The sequence below is a fragment of the Silene latifolia genome, chromosome 5 (assembly GCF_048544455.1).
Source record: "Silene latifolia isolate original U9 population chromosome 5, ASM4854445v1, whole genome shotgun sequence".
Lineage (NCBI taxonomy): Eukaryota > Viridiplantae > Streptophyta > Magnoliopsida > Caryophyllales > Caryophyllaceae > Silene > Silene latifolia.
In genome coordinates this window covers 33916201-33938353 of record NC_133530.1, presented here as the reverse complement: position 1 = coordinate 33938353, position 22153 = coordinate 33916201, and the positions used below count along the sequence as shown (strand labels likewise).

The window sequence follows — 22153 nt, the reverse complement described above, 5'->3', positions numbered from 1 at the left end:
GAGAGTTTAACGAGTCAGGTCGAACAAACGTTGGTTCGACTCGAAAAGCTTGTGAGCGGCTCGAACTTGTGTGATTAGATAAGATATTGCTTAAATTTTATAAAGATATTTTATCATGATTATATTTTTGTATTCACACATATCAAATGTTTCACTGATTTGCCAAATATTTTTACATAAACTTTTAGCTTTTTTATTGAAAATATCGAAAGAAAAAAATCAAAAAATTAACAATTATATATAGGCTCGATTTGAGCTCGAGCTCGCGTGAAAGCTCGCGAGCTTGATAACGAGCACATTTTTTTCAAGTTAGGGTAACCTCAAATCACGGCTTGAGCTCGAGTTTTGGTTCTTGAGCAGAAGCCGAGCAAGCCCAAGCCCGGGCTCGACTCGGCTCGTTAACCCCCTAGTTGCAGCAACCAATGAAACGTTTCATATAGTTGTAGTTCACTTCGTATCATTTTGGATTGGGTTATTTACAAGTCAAGTGGTTTTGGGTCTGGTCACCCCACGTAAGTCAACATTCTCATTTAGTCAATCAACGAATTGGGTCGGGGTCAGGTTGGATCAATTTTAGTGACATGTCATAATCGGGTAAGACAGTTTCATCACTTTCAGATCTCAGGTAAGTCTTATCGGATCACAAGGCCGATTTCTCTCCGTTCATCATCGAGATGAAATTATCCTAAGAATCTTTTCTCATATGACTTCTTAATGTATGCCTTTAAGGCACACATTAGAAAAACCCATAATTTTCTATTTTAAGATACATGATTTCTAACATTAATGATGAGTCGTGTACAAGTTAAGGGAAAGATTTTACAGGAATGATTTTCTTCTTGTTTCCAAAATTGATAGGTTCGTAATTCTGTATCTTTGGGTCGTCAAAAATAAAAGATTGGAGACAAACTATGTAATAAATACGTGATCTTATGATTTAAAGAAATAAATAAAGATCCAAAAATATAATATAATGAATGAATTATTTTAAGGAATAAACATCTTTATTTATATTTATTTATGCGCCCTTCCCTAAACTAAATAATTTCCAATATAACTTGCCTAATTTCCAATATAACTTGCCTAATAAGTATTTATATATGTATTGCTCAATTGAGGTAAAAATACATTGCAAATTGTGATCAAGTGCCACACCATAATATACAATATGACCAAAGCAAGTTTAATCGCTTTTTTACTTCTCATAGTTTTGGTTATTCACCACGGTAAGTCTTTCGTCACCATATATATTTAGAGTAAGTAGTCTCCCTTAAAACAGTTTTATAATATGATCACATTGTAAAACATATAGCGAAAGATATTAATGTCTTTATTATGGAAACTTGTGATTATATAAAACGGTTTTGTATAAGAATTGTTGATATGTTTAATCCTTGTGATTATCTTTAGCTTTAATATATCACACCCTCTCTTATAGTAGTGTCGTGCCTCTAATCCTCTATGTACATATAGTAGTATCGTGCCTCTAATCCCCTAGAGCTAACTCTTGTTTTCACATCGTACATATTGTAGTGTCGTGCCTCTAATCCCCTATGTGTTAAAGAACCAATATGGAGTATGTCACTCTGTATCTCGTTATTTTTTACGCTTTTTTTATTGTTGGTTATTCGACTTAGTACCCACGTTTTTTTAATTTTATGTGGTCTCATTTTTTGAAAATATTATTGATACCCTTAATTTAATAAAAACTTCTTAAAATACCCAAAATATTCTAATCCGATATCCACATTTCATTGATTTTTTTTTTTGCGATAATTTGGTAAAATCATTTATCACAAATTCCGTTTATCAATATTAAATATATTTTCTTTATTAAAATTAACTGTTAGAATACTTAAATTTTATTCATATTTTTATGAATATTTTTATAAAATTTAGAGCACTAGTGATGTTTTTAATATCGAGGGCTACGAGGTAGAAATCGTAAAAACTACTCCCTCCAATCCAATCCAATCCAATCCAATCCAAACTACCCACCTGCTTTTGGGTGGGTCTTTGAGGCGATACTTTGACTGCGTTTTTCTTCCTTTGTATATAATTTTTTTTTTTTGCAAAAAATATAATTTATAAAAGATATTTTCATAATACAACTAAATATGTAAATTTTATCGTTCAAAGTTTGATATTTTTCTATGGATTAATGGTCAAACGTTTCAAAGTTTGACCTTCAAAAAGTAAGTGGGTAGTTTGGATTGGATTTGAGGGAGTATATACTCATATGTTTTATGTACCTATATGTACTTAATAAGAGATAATTACGGTGACAGATGAGACGAAGATGACGGTTGAAGCAGAAGAATGGTTTTGTGGATCGAACAATGTGGCTCAAAGGCAATGCTCGGACCAATTATGCGATCAAAAATGCAAGGCAGCTGTAAAGGGATCCCAAGGTGGTTATTGTCTTGCCGCACCCAAGCCACTTGAATTACGCTTTTGTGTTTGTCGCTGTTGATTTTATGTTTGGAATTTTAAGACTATAAACAAAGCGTATAAGCTTGAGAGACTTGTACGGAGTATTATTTTCTGTATTGAAAAACTTTGATGCTGATATATATATTTAAAGCCGTATCTAATTAATAAAGTTCAAATGTCACCCATTCTTGTTTATGACGGGAATATTGTCTTTAACATAAAACACGAGTTATTCAACATGAATGAAACAAAAGCTTGTCTTATCTATCCGACTATCCTAAAGGGACGATGCTATTTTGACGTTTTTTACTTAAATAGCAGCCAACTGATAGTTCATTATATTTTCATTTGAAGTAATCTTGCCTTATTTTTTGTTGCAAATAAAACCCATAATTTTTTTTTTCACGAGTTCCGAGCCAGCGGTCCTTTGGTTCAGCTCAGAACTGGTGGCTGAGTCAAAGTTACTGGTCAGATAGTGGATGTAAGTTGCGGTGTGCCCGTGTGACGTGTGAGGTGACTGGCCAACGCAGAAGTAACCAAATTGAGCAGGTGTAATTGTTACCGCCACGGGTCAACGCTTCATTCACACTTCATCGTCCTTGTGACATTAGTTCTGACATTTATCACTCCTCGTTACAAAGATAATGGGATGTCTTTTCGTACCACAAGGTCCACAACCGTAACGCAGATTATAACCAAAAGAATACCACAAAGGGAAGGACTTGAAATTGGTGGCTAACTGGCTACTAACTTCTTACAGAACGCCTTCCTCAACCATAAGCCAGTTCTTAAGCCGTTTCCAATTTCATTTGACATATGATATGATTATAGCAGAAATACTACAATACTAGTTGAGCACTGAAAACTGAAAAGCTAAACGTACGACAAAAATTCAATGATACACTGTGAAACGTAATTCGCTTAAAATCCACTAAAATGAACGGGTAACCGATACAATCCCGGAGAGCAGTCTTACACATTCTTGGACAAATAGCATCACAGCTGTTCCAGAAATCTAGTATACATAATTATTGCTAAATAATCAATGATAACACCCGACCTTCTAAAACAAATGGCAGTTGATATCAAACCCAGGACATAAAAATCACTCTTTAGGAACCCAATAACCAACATCAATATTAACAAGCTAGACTCACAAATCGAGCAAAAAAAAAAAAAAGCAACCCAAATTATAAACGTAAAATGAATAAATCAACGATCAGGAGACCAAGACAAGCATGCTCAGCATAAAAAACCTGTCCAGCACAAACCCGGGGGGAAATCAAACCTAGAACAGATCAAACTTTTTCTTTTGCAAGTCTTGCTTCCATCTTGGAAGTTTGGTAAAAGCTTCTTTGGAGATACCGAAAATTGACTGAAATTCTTCCTCGGATAAGTAGGCCTACAATGATGAAACAAAGGTAGGATTAAACAATTGAAAGAAAGAGTTGATCATATGTTTTCACTCATATCATGAATGTACCACCCTACCTCTCTGCGTTTAAAATCAATCCCAGTGACAGGATTTTCGGATTTCGACCTCAGTTGCTCGTAAGTGAATGTGCTCTGAGTACCAGAAACAATTTCTTCATCTTCTGCATCTTCTTTTGATACTGGTTCTTCCTCTGTCGCAGGTACAGGTTCACTCTCTATTTTCAATTCTTCTTGAGATTCCTCGGTCACTTCTGAGGGGGAGTTTTCAGTCTCTTTTGCATCTGCAGCGAAACCAGACTAATCATTACCACTTATACTCAAGTTAACTGAAAACCCGGCAGCGTTACCGACAAAACCACAGATAAACATATGATCATCAAGAAAAAATGACCCAACTAATTTAGCCCTCATCAATCATCAGTCGACAATCTTCATCTTACCAAGATATAGGATAAAAGAATTATCTGGAAAGTAAAACCTGGAACAGGCCTTCTAGTTTATATGCATGAAATGTATGTTTACAACTTTGAAAACCGTACTAAATTATAAACAGATGACGTAGTCTTCTATAATACACCCAGGAAATATAGCGTTAAGTCTATTGTGGAGTCCATTCCAAGTTTTACAACCCATTTTGCTGTGGTAAACTTGTCAAGACGTACTTGGGTCAGCTTCACGTTCAGTCATTCAAGATAACTAGCAATATAATGACAGAACTTTAGAAAATTGCATTGTTCATGGTAGGATGGTACAGTCACTATATAGCTAGTTTATGCATCGGCAAGCATGTACATTTACATAAAGTACTGTCCATCTACTCTGGCTACACCAATCATAATTCAGTAAAACCACCAAAAGAGTACTAAAACCAACACGAGAATCTCAGTACTAAGCCATTGTTATCAAAGGAATCCAAGTATTTTGGAAAAGAAAAAAAGGCCAAACATGAGGGGAAATTAGCTAGTTGGACGAGTTGACTGCTTGGCTTATCAATAACAAATGAAATATTCATATGCTGAGAGGTAGAGAGATTTAGCGAGGCAAAGTTTGAGCAAACTTCTCTAAAAATCAGCACAATGAGTTTGGAGTAGAAATTAGTCAACTACTCATTATCTATCATTTGGCTATATAATTCATAATTCCAATTTGTGAACTAGTCGATATGTGTCGGCAAAAGAAAAATCATTTAGACCACAGCAGTATAGCATTACGACAGGAGTTAAAAAGTCGTCACTAAAAGAGAAACATTTCCTGCGGCAAAACATAAGAGTTAGCTAGCTTACCAGAAGTGCTATCATCTGCAGGTGAAGAAGGACTCCTAACAGTTCGAGCAGGAGACCCATCTGGTGACTGGGGTTTCTTTTCAGCAGTAAGAGCTGATGACAGAGCAGCCAATGCAGCAGCTCTCTGTGATCCCTGACCTGTGCTAACTGGTCTTGGAGCAGTTGGCGAACCAACCTTTTTCTCAGCAGAAGAAGGATTTAAAGCAGATGACAAAGCAGCTAAAGCAGATGCTCTTTGCGTATTTCCTCCTTGGTTTGAGTTATTTGTCTTCTGTATCAATCAATGAGTTAAGGTGGACAATCAGTTTAACAGAGGCCATGGGAACAAAATAGTCAACGATGAGGAGTATCGAAAAGTGAAAACCAAACAGTTAACTATAGCATTCCAAAAGTCAATCCTTCTTCCACATAATGATTAGAAAGAAGACAGCTCCAACTAATAGTATATGTTTACATTTGAAGAAGCAGGCTTCTCTCCAGACGATGGATTAAAAGCTGATGACAGGGCTGCCAAAGCTTCAGCTCTCTGTGTTGCTCCTCCACCATTTGATTTACTTGAGCTCTGTAAAGTTTAAAAAAAAATTGCTGGATTGATTACGTTGCTCCATGAGAAACATACAACAATAATAATCACATACCACCACCACATCCATTTCAAACACAAACATGAGCATAATAAAAAGAACACAGGACACAAGAAATTTGTGTCTTTGCCAGCTTTAAATTTCTATACACAGATTTTCTATTATATTCTCCACATATTCTAATAGTGGGCACGCATTCAAACGCACAAGGAGACCTCTCTGAAGATAGACCTTAGTTAGACAGAAACAAAAGACTCTGAACCATAATATACAGTTTTGGAACTTTAAAAAAAAAATTACAATTTGATAAAGATTTCCCAAGTTCTACGGTTAGGGATCAAAAGTTCAAAACCTCATCAACTCAACCTAGTTGAGGGATTGGTGAGCATCCTGCTGAAGTGCTGAGACAAGGCATAATGTTCATCTGAAATGCTGAGGATGTCCTTATAGAATGGGTTCACTACTATCTCCTAACATCATAAGGGCTTATCTCTCATGGCCACTACCAAATAAAAATAAATTATAGAAGTTCTCCACGCTTGGCGGTTATTACTATTTGAATTTACCATACGAAAACCATTTAACAAAGTAGACAAACAATTACCTCATCTACACTCTTGGATATCAGTATCTCAAGAAATTAATTCCACAAGTCTCTCTTCCTATACAACAAGTTTGACTCAAATCCTTCGTAGGTTACTTGTATCAAATCGGATGCCATATGTGGTATTAACTACTCTGCAAGAGTTGGCCGTTACGGGTTCTCCATTGTGTAAAAGGCTTCTAAAAATAACTGATATTTGACTAATATTTGACGGATATGAAGTATTGGCCGTTAAAGGTTTTTAGCTTTGTAGTTCCCGTTATGTAAAGAGCTTCTAGAAATAACTGATTTTGACTAATATTGACCGATATGAAGTTGATCCACGACCGATACGAGGCCGATACAGCTGATACTAGATCGATAACGCTTATGTGACCAAATGAAAACAAGATATGACGAATCCAAGACACACGTCACCGCACGCTAATGAGATTTGCCACCCTTAATACGATCACAACCCATGTGATCTTTGAAGATTTCTCAAGTCTTAAACAGATATGGATACACTGGTATAGTCCTTGAAAATAGAAAAAAAGAATTGCAAATGCTTGTGAACATATCATGATTTAGTTGCCAAAGTAAAGAGGAATTGAAAAGTCTGAATAAGGGAGTAATAGAATAAATCTCGAAGTGAGAGTCTATTTCCCAATTCCTATATGAGTGCACAACGCATCAAGAAGAAGAATGAAACACAAGAGACGACTCATTCAAGTTCCTGAATATCATAAGATGTGAAGGTCATATAATATGTACAGTTTGTGTGATATTTGCAGTTATTTAGTTTGTGAAGAATTATAAATGTACGAGGATCTCACATCAATAGTTCTTAAACAAGTATAATAATAAATTGTCACATGAATGCAGAAGATTAGTCAATTACCTCCGTAGCATGGCCAACCCCGAAAAATAACATGACCTTCTTTTGAAATGAGTTGCCTTGAACCTGTGTGTGCACATGTTACTCCACGTGAACAGCATGCAACGTAGCAATGCAAAAGAAAGGTATATAAAGATCACAAGAAATTTACATACTAAACATTGCAAATTAAGGCCATAGAAGTTGTTTCACAATGGATGTCTCGTAACAAAAGCAATTTTAACACAAATGCATTGTCCTAATAAATAATGAAGTGTGCCTGTCACCTAAGGATATGTGACACTACCAATCGATAGTCTTCAAAAAGCTAGATCCTACAAATCTACAATACTTTAGTCATTGGGTAGCGACAAGAGGAAAAGTGAAAGCAAATATTATTGTTAGTCATTGGACTCATCGAATCTATGCTTTTACGGCTTCAAGCATGCAACCATTGGGTGCAACCATATAAATACTCCGTATAAAGATGGGGCCAAAAATGAAGAGTCCATGTAGGAGAGCTCCGCAATCGTGGGTGTAAAATTGTCGATCATTCTCCAATAGAGAGTAAATAGAGAGCAAAACATGAACCCCAACTACAAATCTTAAGATTCTCAAAACCAAAAATCCAAAATTGACAGCATTGGGGCTTGTGTATAGGTCTTCTGGTAGCACCATATTATATCTAAACAAGTTTATTCTTTAACAAGGTTTAAATGGACATACAATTGCTTTAGCAGGATCCCATGAGAAGTATGTTGTAAAGAAGCATGGTTCATTTCCCTCGGTGATTCTGTACAAGGGAATCTGGGGAGAAAGACCCTCCAGAGAAGCGGCCAATTCGATGTAGTTCTGAAGATGAAAAAAAAATTTAAAGAATGATAGACACGTAATCACATATTAGTCACCACATCTTCAAAATAGTACCTGCCCAATTTCAAAAGCAGTTTGTTTTTCTTTAGGGTCGATTGACTGACCCATCCAAACAAAAACTTCAACGTGGGTATCAAGTATCATAATATCCTCAGTCAACAGATCATCTTGTGTGAAATTATAGATTTCCTCAATCTGCAATGTACATCAAATGACCCTCATATGACCCACAATTCTACTTGTTTCAAAATAAGCAGCAGACTGCAAGACAATTTAAAAATAAACACACCTGAAACTTTCCTGCCAATTAGATGGTAAGACAAAGGAAGAAAAAAAATGTGTCAGTGCAGTACCAAATCACAAAACAGTAGAAGCTTAAAATCATGACAAGGTATCAACTATCAAGCGAACAACTCTTGTTTTTGTCTTACAACAACAACAACAACAACATTACCCCAGCGCCTCAATGGCTCCCACAAATTGCTGAAAGAAAATAACATGAAAAACAATAAAGGGTCTAACCTTTCTTAAACGAAAAAGAGAACAAGTGTGGATCTCTGACAAGTTCCTGAGATGGCTTTTTGCTTGAGTAAGCTTGTTTCCCTCCAAGTGAAGACCAAAAGACTGAATTCTCAGTCCCTTCTTTAGCATGCTTAATAGTACTTCCAGGCTGACGACAAAAACCAGATGAAATAGTAGTGGTTAGACTGGCAAGTGTAATGTTACACTTGTGCATAAAAGTTGTACACTTTAGGCAAAAGGACTCGTTCACAAGAGCACTAAAGGTAAGTAATTGATACTTTATACTTCAGAAAAAATAAATAGAAAAGATTGGGACTAACTATGACAATAGAATTCAAATACACAGGGCTAATGTCACAAAATCAGGCAAGTTATTCCTAAAGATATTGCTATCACGGTTTCTTAATTTGAAATTTGTGGAATTTACTGTTGACAGAAGGAATCTGACACTAAGCTAGCGACATCTATTACATTTAAACTTTGGTGGAGATATGGACACCATTTTATCAATCAACACACAAAAAGATGTTTTTCATTGCATAACCGGAGTTAGCTAACCGATCAGTAAAAGGCTGTTGAACATATAAAAACTTAGCAGACTTGTCCCTGCTACTTTGTGAAAATAATCTTTTATGCATAGTGGTACGGAAAAGAAAGAAAAAAAAAAAAAAAAAAAAAAAAAAAGCTTAATACTTGTAATAATTAAGCATAAAACCATCAAAAGCAGCAAGAAAATTATACCGCAGTGCCTTGCACATGGCCGACAAAATTGAAGCAATGCATAGTTGACACAAGTTGAAGCTAGCGTCAAGAAAAAAAATAATCAATAACAAATAAGCCCACACCTTCAAGAAGTCAGCAATTTTAGAAGCTAGCTGTTGCTGCTCCAAACTGCTATGATTGCCCTGCCATATGAAAACTGAAGAGCCCGATTGCAAAATAAAGCAACTATTTGAGTTCAGCGAAGCAGCCACCTGGGAGAGTAAAAAAAAAAAAAAAACATAAATCAACTTATGTACCACTATTAAAACAGATTATGAGATACAAAGTATCCATTGAAACCTCTATATTAGACCACGGTAGCCGTAGAGTGGCCCCAAAACCCGAAAACCCACTCCCTAACAAAATAAGGACTGTACCGCAGGCAGCTGGGGACATCCAGATAGGGAAGCCCATTTGCCGAGGATACCAGAAACTAAGAGTTTAGAGCATGAGACAAGCCAGAGCCCTGAAGGCATGAATCATGACCTCATACTTATGCATTTTCCCACCATACACCATTACAACACCTTGAAATTTAGTGCTTATCACGAACATAAAGATGAGATGTAGGTTCAAGTTTTCTGCATGAAGCCATGGACTCAATTACAAGTATGCTGCATGGAGCCATGGACTCAAACTACAAGTAACCAGCAAGGGAGTATATGTCTAGCTGTCGTACTCGACGACTGTTTCAAATGTTTGAAATTTGAATGTCGATGGGCTGAAAAGACGTGTCGGGTCTCCATATTATACGTATATTAATTAAGATTCCGTGAAACAAAGTTGTACATTCTCCGCCTACAATTTGAAAATAAATTGCCAAACTTGAATATGGGAATGGGTTTACAGTTTACACACTGACAAACGTTTATCAGACTAGAACAAATTTGTTTAGAAGTTTATGCAAGAAAACCGCAGAGAATTTAGTTCGAACTTGAAAGTTTCAACTTTGGAGCAACAAAAGAACTAAAATTAAAAGTGGCAAATTGTAACATTATATAAAGGAGAATAAGATAGAAATTATAGATTTTTCTGTTTACTAATGGAGCATGAAGGTGTATCTAATTAAACAGGAGGAACACGATAATTCGATCCAGAGAAAGTGATAATGTAGTAGGATTGGAACAGCACAAGAACAGTGCAAAGATATAATAAAGATAATGACATTGAAAATATAATTTTTTTAGTTTATCAGTGAAGCATGAAGGTAAAAACAAAAAATGCTAGGGTGACACAACAGCTTGATGCAGAGAAAGAGATGATATAGACGTTATAATAAAGCACACACACATTACAAAAACAAAGCACACACACATTACAAAAACGGTTCACTATGACAGCAATAGGACATACTTCAGAGTTTCAGTTTCAGGTAATTTTTTGCAATACCTTGAATAACCTTACATTATCAAAGTATGTGATGATACCCAATTCCAATTATTCATAAAAAAGTCCATACCCCAGCAACTTGAATGGCTTTGTTGTTATGCAAAGAGGTCCCTGATATCTCTATAAGAGCAACACCATCCACTGAATAAGTATCATCAGCCAGGCCTTTTTCCTCCACAAGCTTTTTGTACCCAGAGCTGAGCCCACCCTACTTAAAAAAGGCAGAGCTCAGGAAAAAATTGATGCAAGATGAATCGTCAAAAACAGCAACTATAACACAACAGGGGTTATAAAAATGAAAATTCTCAGACAATAGATATTCATATTCATACCTTCAGCACAACCATAGGTTGAAATATTGCAACAAATTGAGGTGGTTCCATTCCTTGGAATATTCGTCCCTGTACCAATCATGGGTTTAAAATAGCACACACAGACACTATGAAACTGCAAAACAATGCTATGAAACTGCAAGAATGTGATTGATAGAGACGCCAGTGTGAACATACCAGAACAGGTCTTCCTTTCAGTGAATTGCACATAGTTGTAGCCAAACGTGATGCCATCTTCCTATCATCCTGAGTAGAGCAAAAGTATAATACAGCATCAGTCAAAATACGTAATAAAGCAATATGATATAGTTCTGGAAAGTTAAGAGCAGCAGAGTTAATCTAATCAGCAAATACAAAAGGTCTCGCTAAAAGAAACAACAAGAATAATAGAACGAGAGTACACATAAGCACACCAGTGAACATCTGCTTGTCCACGAATAAAAATGCTGCATTAAATTTTCAGGATGAAGCTCAAACCCTGTCGAGCCCGAGCTACCCAAGATAATTAGATATGAGTACATGAACTAGATATCTGAGTGTGCCTCATCTATCAAGTAGGCAAACCTCACTTTATATCTGCTTGTCAATGTATCAAAAGTCTGTACAGGTGTACCTTGCTTTTCCATTAGCAAGGCTTAACTACCCTTCCCTCAACTGCCGCCAATGTGTCACACTACATAGTCATATGTATCATGTTTTTATGATACTCTCATTTCGAAAGAATTTAGGAGGTTAAGAACAGGAGGCTTTGAAGGGAGATGACCTCTTCCAAAGCCAAAACGATATATTAAAGGTAGCCCATAACTTGACTATGAAGGATATGAAGAATAGGTGAAGGAAGTTTGTTATAATAACAAACTTCCTCTAGAAGCTTCCTCACTTAGTTGACTATTTGACTTGTATATAAGGAAAACATTGTACAGCTTTCATTCTTTAAGTTAATGAAAAATATCTTCTATTTACTCTTCTCTCTCTACTATTTACTTTCTCTCTTACTATTTCTCTTACTAAAAGCATCAACCTCCATTAATGGCTTCCGTCATCTCTAAACTCTGTTTTAACATGGTATCAGAGCAGGACTTTCCTGTCTCTTGATCTTGTGTTATCATTTCCGCAACTTTTTGATCTCTTTCGGTTTTTCCCCAATTTCTAGGGTTTGCGATTTCCTTTGTTTTTCGCACAATCTTTTGCGATGATCGCTTCAATATTCCTTGTAAATTCTTCACAAAATACATAAAAACAATCTTTTAGTAGTTTTATTCAAATCACTTCATAACTCTTCTTCGAAATCATGCCTGAATCACAGAATTCCGATGTGAGTGGAGGATATCAAGATCAATATGATGATCCACTCTTTCTCTCAAATTCCGATAATCCTTCAATGAAGTTAGTTAATCCCTCGTTTGATGTAAAGAATTTCCTCAATTGGAGCCGCAGTGTAGTAATGGCGCTCGGAACTAAAAACACGCAAGATTTTCTCGACGGTTCAACAGCGATGCCGGCATTAACTTCGTCAACTTTTCAGAAATGGATTCGTGCTGATAATATGGTCCGATGCTGGATTCTGAATGCTTTATCTCCAGAGATCAAGCAACGCTTTATGACGACGAAGTCAGCGAAGCGATTATGGCAAGATCTTAATGACATGTACGGTCAATCAAATGCTCCTTTGTTGTTCCAGTTAAAGAAGGAATTGAAGAATGCGTCGCAAGATGCTGATCAAACTGTTGTGGAATATTACAACAAATTGAAGCGAAGCTGGGATGACATTGAAGATTTGGAAATGTTTCCTGATTGTACCCGTGGAGCACTAGCGAAATGTTCGTGTAGTTTTTTGAAGAAGCTTCTAGAGATTGCTACCAGGGAGAAAGTTATAACATTTATGATGGGATTAGATAGTGAATATGAGCATCTGAAGACAAATATCCTGTCTATGGATTCTTTACCCAATCTAACTAAGGCGTACTCCCTGGTGCAACAGATTGAAAGCCAGAAAAGACTTTCTAAGTTTGTTAATGATCAGAGTGAGTCTAGTGCTATGGCTGCCAATAGGAAGCCTTATCAGAAGTATTGGAGCAAGCAACCTGATTCACAGAGTAATGCTTGGAATGTTTGGACTCGAGATGGTAAGAAGCCAAAGAGAGACAAAGAAAACAGGTGGTGTGATCATTGTGTCAGGTCAGGACATACAAGGGATTCGTGTTTTGTGCTGTTTCCAGAGAAGGAGTATATGTCCAGACTCAAAGCTGCCAGTGCACACAATGCAGAAGTTAACACTAGTGCGGATAATCCACTGGTGAATGATTCTGATCTCTTTTCAGATTATTCTGATGTTGATGTTGACCCTAAGGTTGTTGCAGTAATCTATCAACAAATGATAAATATGAAGCAGGCTAGACAAGGGCATTCACAGGATCTTAATCATTCTGCAGCAGTCAATTTTGCAGCGGTAAACTTTGCAGGTACCTCCTTGGTCACTAATGTTTCTACACATTTTTCAGATTATAGCCAACCTATCTGGATTATTGACTCAGGGGCTACTGATCATATGAGCTCCCTGTTACATTTTTTTTCTAACAAAAGAACCTTGCATAAACCTATTGTTGTGGGATTACCTGATGGAACTAGTAAACTGGTTAATGTCATTGGGGATATTCAGTTACTGCCCGGGATTACCTTACATGATGTCCTTTATATATCAGATTTCAAGCACAATCTGTTATCTGTTGGGAAGTTACTGTCTACCACTGGTTTGTTGATTAAATTTGATGTGAATAATTGTGAAATACAGGACCCTCTCCATAAGCTCACTCTTGCTGTTGGGAGAAGGGAAGATGGCCTGTACAAGTTGAAGCTCATGGGTAGACATACTAACACAATACATCAGTCTAGTATAAATAAGTGTTCTTACTCTAATGTGTGTGCTTGTAAGCCAACAGTTAAGTGTACAAATAAGATGCATCTATTTCATGCAAGGCTAGGACATACTTCATTGTCAAAAATGAAGCATATACATGATTTAGGTTGTAATAGTGTTGAGAAGTTTGAATGTGAAACTTGTGTTCTTGCAAAGATGCATCAATTGCCTTTTGAAAGGAGTAATTCCAGAGCTTTACATATTTTTGATCTTGTTCACATAGATTTATGGGGGCCATACAAAAGACCAACCATAACAGGAGCATATTATTTTCTTACTATAGTAGATGATCACAGTAGGGTCACTTGGACCTTCTTGTTGAGAGATAAAATACAAGCTACAGAAGCTATTAAAATTTTCATTTTGCAAGTCCAAACCCAATACAATTGTCAAATCAGGATTGTCAGAAGCGACAATGGGACTGAAATTGTACAAAAGGGATGTGGTTCTTTCTTCTTAGCTAGGGGTATTATACATCAAAAAAGTGCCCCTGGGGTTCCTCAACAAAATGGTAGAGTTGAGAGAAAGCATAGGCATTTAGTAGAAACAGCTAGAGCGTTATTGTTATTTGCTAATTTGCCTAAGAAATTTTGGGGAGAATGTTTGTTAGCTGCAACACACATCATTAACAAGCTTCCTAGTCCTGTCGTGTCTTGGCAATCACCTTCAGAAATCTTATACAAGAAGAGGTGTACTTATGATGAATTAAGGGTTGTGGGATGTCTATGTTTTGCTCTCACATCTTCTCATTCTAGGGATAAATTTGATCCAAAGGGAAGGAAGTGCATATTTTTGGGATATCCTTTTGGGCAAAAGGCATATAAGCTCTATGACCTTAAGACCCATAAGATCATTATAAGTAGAGATGTTGTCTTTCATGAGACAGGGTTCCCTTTTAGGGTAGCATCTACTCAAGTTGATGAATTCAACAGTTCAGAACCCCCTTCATTTCAGATGTTTCCATTACACCCTTGTGAAGATGATACTCCATCATCCTCAAGGAAGCACACTACAGTTTCTGATAATTCAGACAATGGCAGTGGCAGTGTTCTGGGTCATACTGAAGTTTATGTTGACACCTTAGTTGATACAGAGGTGCATACTTCATCTGTTCCTTCACCTGATCATCTGCCACTTTCATCTGATATATCTAACACCACAGGTCCGACTGTCAACAATGTTGTTGTTCCTCCTATTACATCCAGAATTTCTAAAAGACCTGTACAAATCTCCTCTAGACTCAAGGATTTTGTTTGTCCTATTCTGCCTCACAAAATGTCAGACTGTCAACAATCGCCCCCACCCAGAGGCAGTCGCAAAATGTGCTTACAAGATTGATAAGATCGTGGTTTTTATCAGCGTCAACCAGATGATATACTAGCCAAATCTTGCTAGAAATTTAGGAATTGTTTGGTTCACATTTGGAAAATGTGGGTTTACAAAGAGTTGTTTAGTTGACCAAGTTTTTGCAAATATAGGAAAAGTGGCAATTCCCATAAATTGCAATTCTTATAAAGATGTAGGAAGTTGCTTACCTATTCCCTCTTGGTAACATGGAATTCCCATAATAATGAGTTTCCACATTGTCAGCCAATTAATATTGAGAAACTCTCATGGACTTAATAAGGGGGTATATTTCCTACGGATTGTTATATGACTTATATCATGTGAATTTGCATATCAACATGAACCAAACAAACACTTACTAAACAACAAGAATTTTACCTCAATGCTATCCTTTCCCATCCACCAGCACAAGTAATAGTCTTCTTTCTTCTCACCAGAGTGATAGGTATACAAAATAATATAACAATCTCCACTATAAAATTTACCAACATCCTCTTTAGCTACCGGAGTCTTGGCACTACCATTGATACGCCACATCTGAAAAGAAACAATAATCAATAGCTCAATATTACATCATGGACAAAACTAATAGTCAATTTTTATAGATAAAAACTAATATCCGTAAAACCTCAATTTTGCCACTCCCTTCAAGCAAGGGTGGAACATCCTCATTAACGGGAGCACTTTTGTTCACGCCTTTGGCACCAAGACCTTGCTGCTTGAGAAAAGCTAGAAAGGGGAGGGAAACATCAATTTAATGCAAATTTAACATCAAATAGGTACTTTCTATCACTTTCACACGCAAGGAAATTAGATACCTGCTACTTTTCCTCTCCCTTCTTCTGTACTAGGAGCTGCAGACCCTGCTGGCCAAGAGTCAAAATGAGCCTTAAATGAATGTGGTTCATACCCTTGAATAACCCTGGTAAAACGAGTTGACTTTGGCCTATTTTGGCTCATCACAAATTCCTGACGAAGTACACAAAACGAAGAATAAGTGGACTTGAGTGATGCACATACTACAAAAATCCAATAACAGTCTGTTGGTTATTTAAATCTGTGATACGCAGAGACAATCATGATATGGACCCAAGTGCCAAGGGTCCCCACCTCCCCAGGGAAGTATCTCCCACCAAAGACTTGATTGTGTATGTTAACATAGCCTCCAATCCTGAAAAACCAAGAATAAGCGACAAATAGTACCTCAGCAGCTTGGCAGGCCACCTTTCTTTCTTCAACTTGTGTTACACGGCCAAACCATAGATATACTTCAGCACCACGGTCTAGTATATAACATTTGTTGTTTTCAAGCAACCCTTTAGAAAGTTCACCTTCCAACCCCTGAACTTGACCATCAATGATGCTACAAGGAGGAATTCAAATGTCAAAATTGAATAGAGCACATAAACAATATATTCAATCACAGGATAGTAAATTACAGTTAATTGCCGTACACGCTTTTGGGTGAGCACCTTTAATAGCAACATTGAGCGTGTTGTTAAGTGATGGGCTAAACTGGCTAATATACTTGTAGATTTTGTTCAACATATCATTCAAAAGTAGTCAGTAAAAAATAGTTTGTAAAGATGAGTATGACTCATTTCACTAATATATGGCTTTAAGGTGAGGTTTACAACGTCAACAATTTCAAATTTGAGAACTCAACTCACCCTTTTATGTTGAAAAACACACCCTTTTATCTTAATAATTAGTTACAGTTTAACCTTAACCCTTTTAAAGCGTGGTTGTAGTGGAAAATCCAAAAGGAAAATGGTAACATAAAGCATCACTGACACAAAATCAAATGGATGATAACATCTAAACTACTTGATTCCTGAATAGGAACGAGTTAAATCCTACAACACATCACAAATTCCTATTTTTACTTCCAATGAAAAGAAGTACGGAAAGTGTTGAATACCTAAAGAGTTTAGCAGGAGTTTCTTCCGGAATAACATCGTCCTCAGTGCTGATCTTTCTACCAAGTGGGGCAAAACCGCCAAAGAGAACCCAAAATTCACCAGAGTCGGATTCCGCTTGTAACTTGCCATCATCTAGGGGGAAAACAAAAAGGATCGAGTTAAGAGTGACGATCACCACGCCGGAAAGAGGTGACAAGAGGAAATAATTGCTTCGTCATACCAACTATTGCTACGGCGCATGTTCCCTCATGATATCGGTCCTTGAGAAACTGAACGATTTCCAAAGCCTTCGCCCTCTCTTGTATGTTAGAGTTTGCACCATTAAACTGATAGATCTTATCTTTAGTATCCAAGATGAAGACATCGTCATGGTTTAGAGAGGAGCGAGCAAATGGGACCTGCAAAGCATATATTCTATCTGAGCTTTGACATATACTGCTATCTGTTAAGAGCTTATAACACAAAGTTAATGCCTCTACACAAAAATTGATAGGAAAAGCAAATACCTGCTTCATCTTAACAGCACGTTTTCCCTGGCAAATATACAACCTAGTTTCAAATTCTTCTTCCTCTGGCGTCTTAAATCCAGATGCAACTCCACCCTCTAAAGGAATGATACATGGTTTAAAATATGACAAAAACTTGTCAGATTCAAAACCTTGGAGTTCTCTATGCTGTATAGCCTTTCCTCCAAGAACTGCATCTAGTTCAACTGTTTTAATGGCAGCGGTTCCAGCCTCATCCTATCATATTTTCATAGATTCTAGTAAGAAACCGTTCAAAAGTCACCAGAGAAAATAAATTAAAATGTGAAGACAAAACGTGACCAACCTGACTCGTATCTTTTCCAAGCCAAAAGTGAATGTCATATAAATAGGCACCTCCTTTGCCTGAACTTGTCTGCAAAACATTATCAGAGACAATCAGCAAGAAGTCAAGATTGTTAGTTCTCGTATTAGACTTCTAATAGTCGAACAAGCTTAGCATAAACTCTACCATAAAGAAGTTGTATAAAACCTGGAAACAAATATATAATGGCAGTTTGTGGCATAACAATAATTTCATGGTTGTTGACAAAATATTACACATATGCTGGAAAGGGCAGATTGCTAGTATAGAAAATCTGAGAAAGTGATGGAAAAGGGAAGTGTTGAGACACTATTCGGTTTACCGGAGGTATGAGAGCACAAAATGTAACAGAAAGAAAGCTAATAAAACTAAGATTCACCATGGAAAGAACACATAATAGCCTAAGCGCCTAGCCATATTGATGTTCCCAGCAAGAGAGTAGCATACCTGTAGTATAATGTAAGAGTCTCCACAGTAGAATTTGCCATAATCAGACTTCGGCAAAGGTACTGGTAGAAAATTCTCAATTCGCCATATCTCAGTCCCTCTATAGAGAGTTAAGACTCGAACACCAATAATTTGGAAGAAAAGAATGGAAGGCAAACTATTAACATTTAACAAAGCCGAAATGTTAAATCAGGAAACCACCATACGAATAGACAATTTCACCATTTTGTTTGATGTACACGACATATATGATCAAGACAGGCTCTTTATGTGTTTGCCGAGGGTGGAGACATTACTAAAGTCATCCAAGGTATAAAATTGAAATTGCTGCCTTGTGTTACATTGAGTATAGTCCAAAAACCCAACGATATATTTGCTGAACCGCTCCATATTTCAGCATATTACTAGCTGATATTTCTGCGACTTAGTGTACAGTAGATACTGTTGTGTATTTGTGAAATAAAAGGAATATAAGAAAAATAAAATAGACTATAAGCATTTTAAAAATGAATTTAATCATAAGAAAAAAATGAAAATTTAACGCATTTTTGGCAAACGTTTTGAAATCACTATCGAATTAGCCGCAACTCCAAATGTTACATCCCCTATATCTCGCAACCAATATTTTGCGAGTGTCAACACAACCACAAAACCACATTTGTATACCATATTGTCATTGAAGTGTACAAGATGACAACAAATCCTCTTATTTGGTTCAGCACAAATTCTCATTTGTGACGGACAAAATTTGTCACAAGATTCTGACGTGAGACAAAGGGGCAAGTGGGAAAGGGTTGTGAGAGGTCACAAGCTTGTGACCGTCACAAGCAAGGCGGGCTGTTGGTTCAGATAGTTGACCCCATTTGACTTTATGTGATGAGAAATAAGCTCAATGGGGATGATGATTGAGTGAAATATAAGGAGTTAGCATAAAATATTAAAATGTGATCAACGTTTAACATAAAGCATTATATATAACTTCCCATCGCTTCTCAAGCTACAACATTGATCTTCTAAACATAAAAAAAAACACATTAATCACATCAGGCATTGCCAAGGATACGGTTTCTGACCCGCTCCTTGAAAAGCAGGATCCAACGCTTTCGAAGCACTCGACATTCCTCAGTTTCTAAATCACAACGTCCACAAATGCAGAAAAGCTCCAACTTTCAGGAATCAAATCACGCAACCAAATAACAACACTGCAATAAACCCAACGACACAATAACACAACTTAAAACACGACCGAAAAACCGTCTAAATCATTATTTTCTAGCTCATTCTTCAATTTAGTGGCTACATAGCACATATCAACCCCGAAAGATCAAATTCATCATAACTTTTCGACTGTTCCATCTATATCAACATTAACAAATTGATAGCATAACATATTGAATCCTTTGATCGCACAAAAATTCAACGTACATAAGTCGTTAACATATTTTGAAAAAAACGTATACAATCAAATGTTTCGGCGAGGCGGTCTCGCCTCGCCGAAACGAAGCGAAACAAGAGAATTGTATGTATGATTAGATCTGAAATCGATTAAATTAGAATACCTGAGGTCAATCAAAATAACGAAATCAAAAAAAAAACGGAAAGAGATCTAAATAGATGAAGAAATTAAAAAAGGGAACGAACCGAAATGATATGAGAAAAAGGCGATGATCATAGAAGAAATTGATTGAATAAATAAAACGGGAAAAAAGGGGAAGAAGAGGAGAGAGAAAAGGAGAAAGGGAGCTGGCAATAAAGATGGAAATGGAAGGGTGTGGGGATATCCTCTCGTGTATAAAGGCAGAGAAATAAAAGGTGGTGTTGTGGAATTATTGTTTTGAATTTAATTTTTATGGAATTTTAATGAAGGTTGAATTTTAATGCAAGGGAGAGGTTGAAGAAGGAGATAAAAATGGAGGAGAGACTGAGATGGTGAAACGGAAAAATATATTAAATTCGTAAATTAAATATTAAATATTAAATATAAAGAAAATTAAAAGAGAGAAATTGAGATTGGTGACGGTGGCTACCCTGTCACCGCCCTTGTCGGACTTTTTGCTTATGTGGCTTTCATTATTCCCCCTTCTCTTCTTTTTTCCTCCATTTTCTCCTCTTCTCTTTCCTCGTCTTTGCTTCTTTGCGTCTTTGCGTCTTTGCGTATACAAAAGGTTTAAGTTGTTAGATTATCAAATCCCATACCTATCCACTACGGAGTATAAACGGATTTTTTTAATATTAAAAGTAACTTAATCAAAAATAACAATTGCGCATATCCTTGTTTTAAAAAAAAAAATTAATTTCTCAATTAGCAATGAGATATTTAATACCAAATCTTTTTAACCTAAATTCTGATTTATACGTATATTTCAAACCCTAAGACGAACATAATAGAACCAAATCACATGACAAGTTGTCTAGGAAATATTTGTCCTTATTAACACCATATATAGTAATACTAGTCTAGATCTCGCGCGACTGCGCGGTTTTGTAGATATGCATATTAGAAAATATAATAATTATAGTATTTAACTTCAATTGACATTTAATTATAAAATTTACTATTAGTAATGTTTTGTATCTATAAATATTATGATGTTTGGGGTGATTAATTGGTTTGTGTTAAGGAGAGGTAAGAAATCTGGGTAAGTAGGCTCTCAAATAATAAAGGGTACATCATAAAAACATCATCAAAATTCACCAAAAACCTCAAGTTGGTGCAATTTTAGAAGAAAAGTAATATTTTGGATGTAATTTTCAAAAAAAAAATTATAAGGCTGTAATTTTCAAAAAGTGATTTTTAAAAGGCTGTAATCAACAATTTTCTCAAAAAACTATCAACATTCTACCATTTACTCCGCTAATCTATGAGTTTGTTAATTCTACGTTATTTTTTTGAAGAAATTAATTCTACCATTTGAAATTCCCCGTTTATTCCATTTAACTATACGTCTTATTCATTTTATCATTTAAATTATTGACATCAATAGGTGAACACCATTACATGTTGATATCCACCCTTTGCTCTACCAATTACATAATAGTTGCTTCTTGGTTTTATTCAAACCAAACAATTTGTTTTGCATATGGAAGTTTTGTAGATTTTAAATGATTTCTTCCACATTACAAGCCAATTGCATCATGTGGCGCAAATTGTTATCGAGTTGAGTGTTTATTGGAATTTGTTACTCCAATCGTAAAATTATCTTAACTTTTACTTCATTATTTACTTTGTAGGATTTCTTTGATGAGAATTCAAATACACCAATATATTATCTTCTAACTGAGGAGATTTAAGAGGTGAGTAGTATGTTCTATTTTGATATGATTATTGTTTAGAATTTTTAGAAAGTAAGATTAACTTATTGATATATTATTTTGGATGATTGTGCCTTTTATTATGTCATTCCATGTCCTTATATGATTTCTTATCTTGCTAGGTTTATATGTTTTGAGGTGTTCAATAGTCGCTTCCTAAATCACCAAAACCTCGACTCTTTAAGGAATTTACTAATTTGTTAGCAAGTGTTTAGCGAAATTTGCTTACCACAATCGTAAAATTATCCTAACTTTTACTTTATTATTTATTTTGTAGGATTTTTTTA

At 36.0% G+C, this 22153-nt stretch overlaps 1 protein-coding gene across 1 annotated transcript; it reads right to left on the bottom strand.

Moving 5' to 3' along the window:
- Positions 1–3346: 3346 nt before the first annotated feature.
- On the bottom strand, positions 3347–20500 carry LOC141657232 (villin-2). The gene is made up of 24 exons (XM_074464387.1): positions 20196–20500; positions 19618–19756; positions 18555–18654; positions 18090–18158; positions 17765–18001; positions 17479–17656; positions 17258–17390; positions 16540–16699; positions 16155–16305; positions 15965–16065; positions 15715–15873; positions 11250–11318; positions 11073–11141; positions 10811–10948; positions 9435–9563; positions 8590–8737; positions 8357–8367; positions 8122–8262; positions 7921–8046; positions 7219–7281; positions 5605–5712; positions 5151–5421; positions 3925–4148; positions 3347–3835 (listed from the first exon to the last, which is right to left on the bottom strand). The coding sequence occupies exons 2-24, from the start codon at positions 19671–19673 to the stop codon at positions 3722–3724; spliced, it is 2955 nt and encodes a 984-aa protein (XP_074320488.1). The 5' UTR covers positions 19674–19756; positions 20196–20500; the 3' UTR covers positions 3347–3721.
- Positions 20501–22153: the final 1653 nt, after the last annotated feature.

Bases quoted from the DNA above. Each gene is read 5' to 3' on its own strand.
- LOC141657232 (XM_074464387.1), bottom strand. From the start codon at position 19,673: ATGTCGAGTGCTTCGAAAGCGTTGGATCCTGCTTTTCAAGGAGCGGGT. The intron at 18,002-18,089 runs GTTGGTCACGTT...AAAATATGATAG, and splicing joins TTGGAAAAGATACGAGTCAG to GATGAGGCTGGAACCGCTGC. The intron at 4,149-5,150 runs GTAAGCTAGCTA...GTTTCGCTGCAG, and splicing joins TGCAGATGATAGCACTTCTG to ATGCAAAAGAGACTGAAAAC.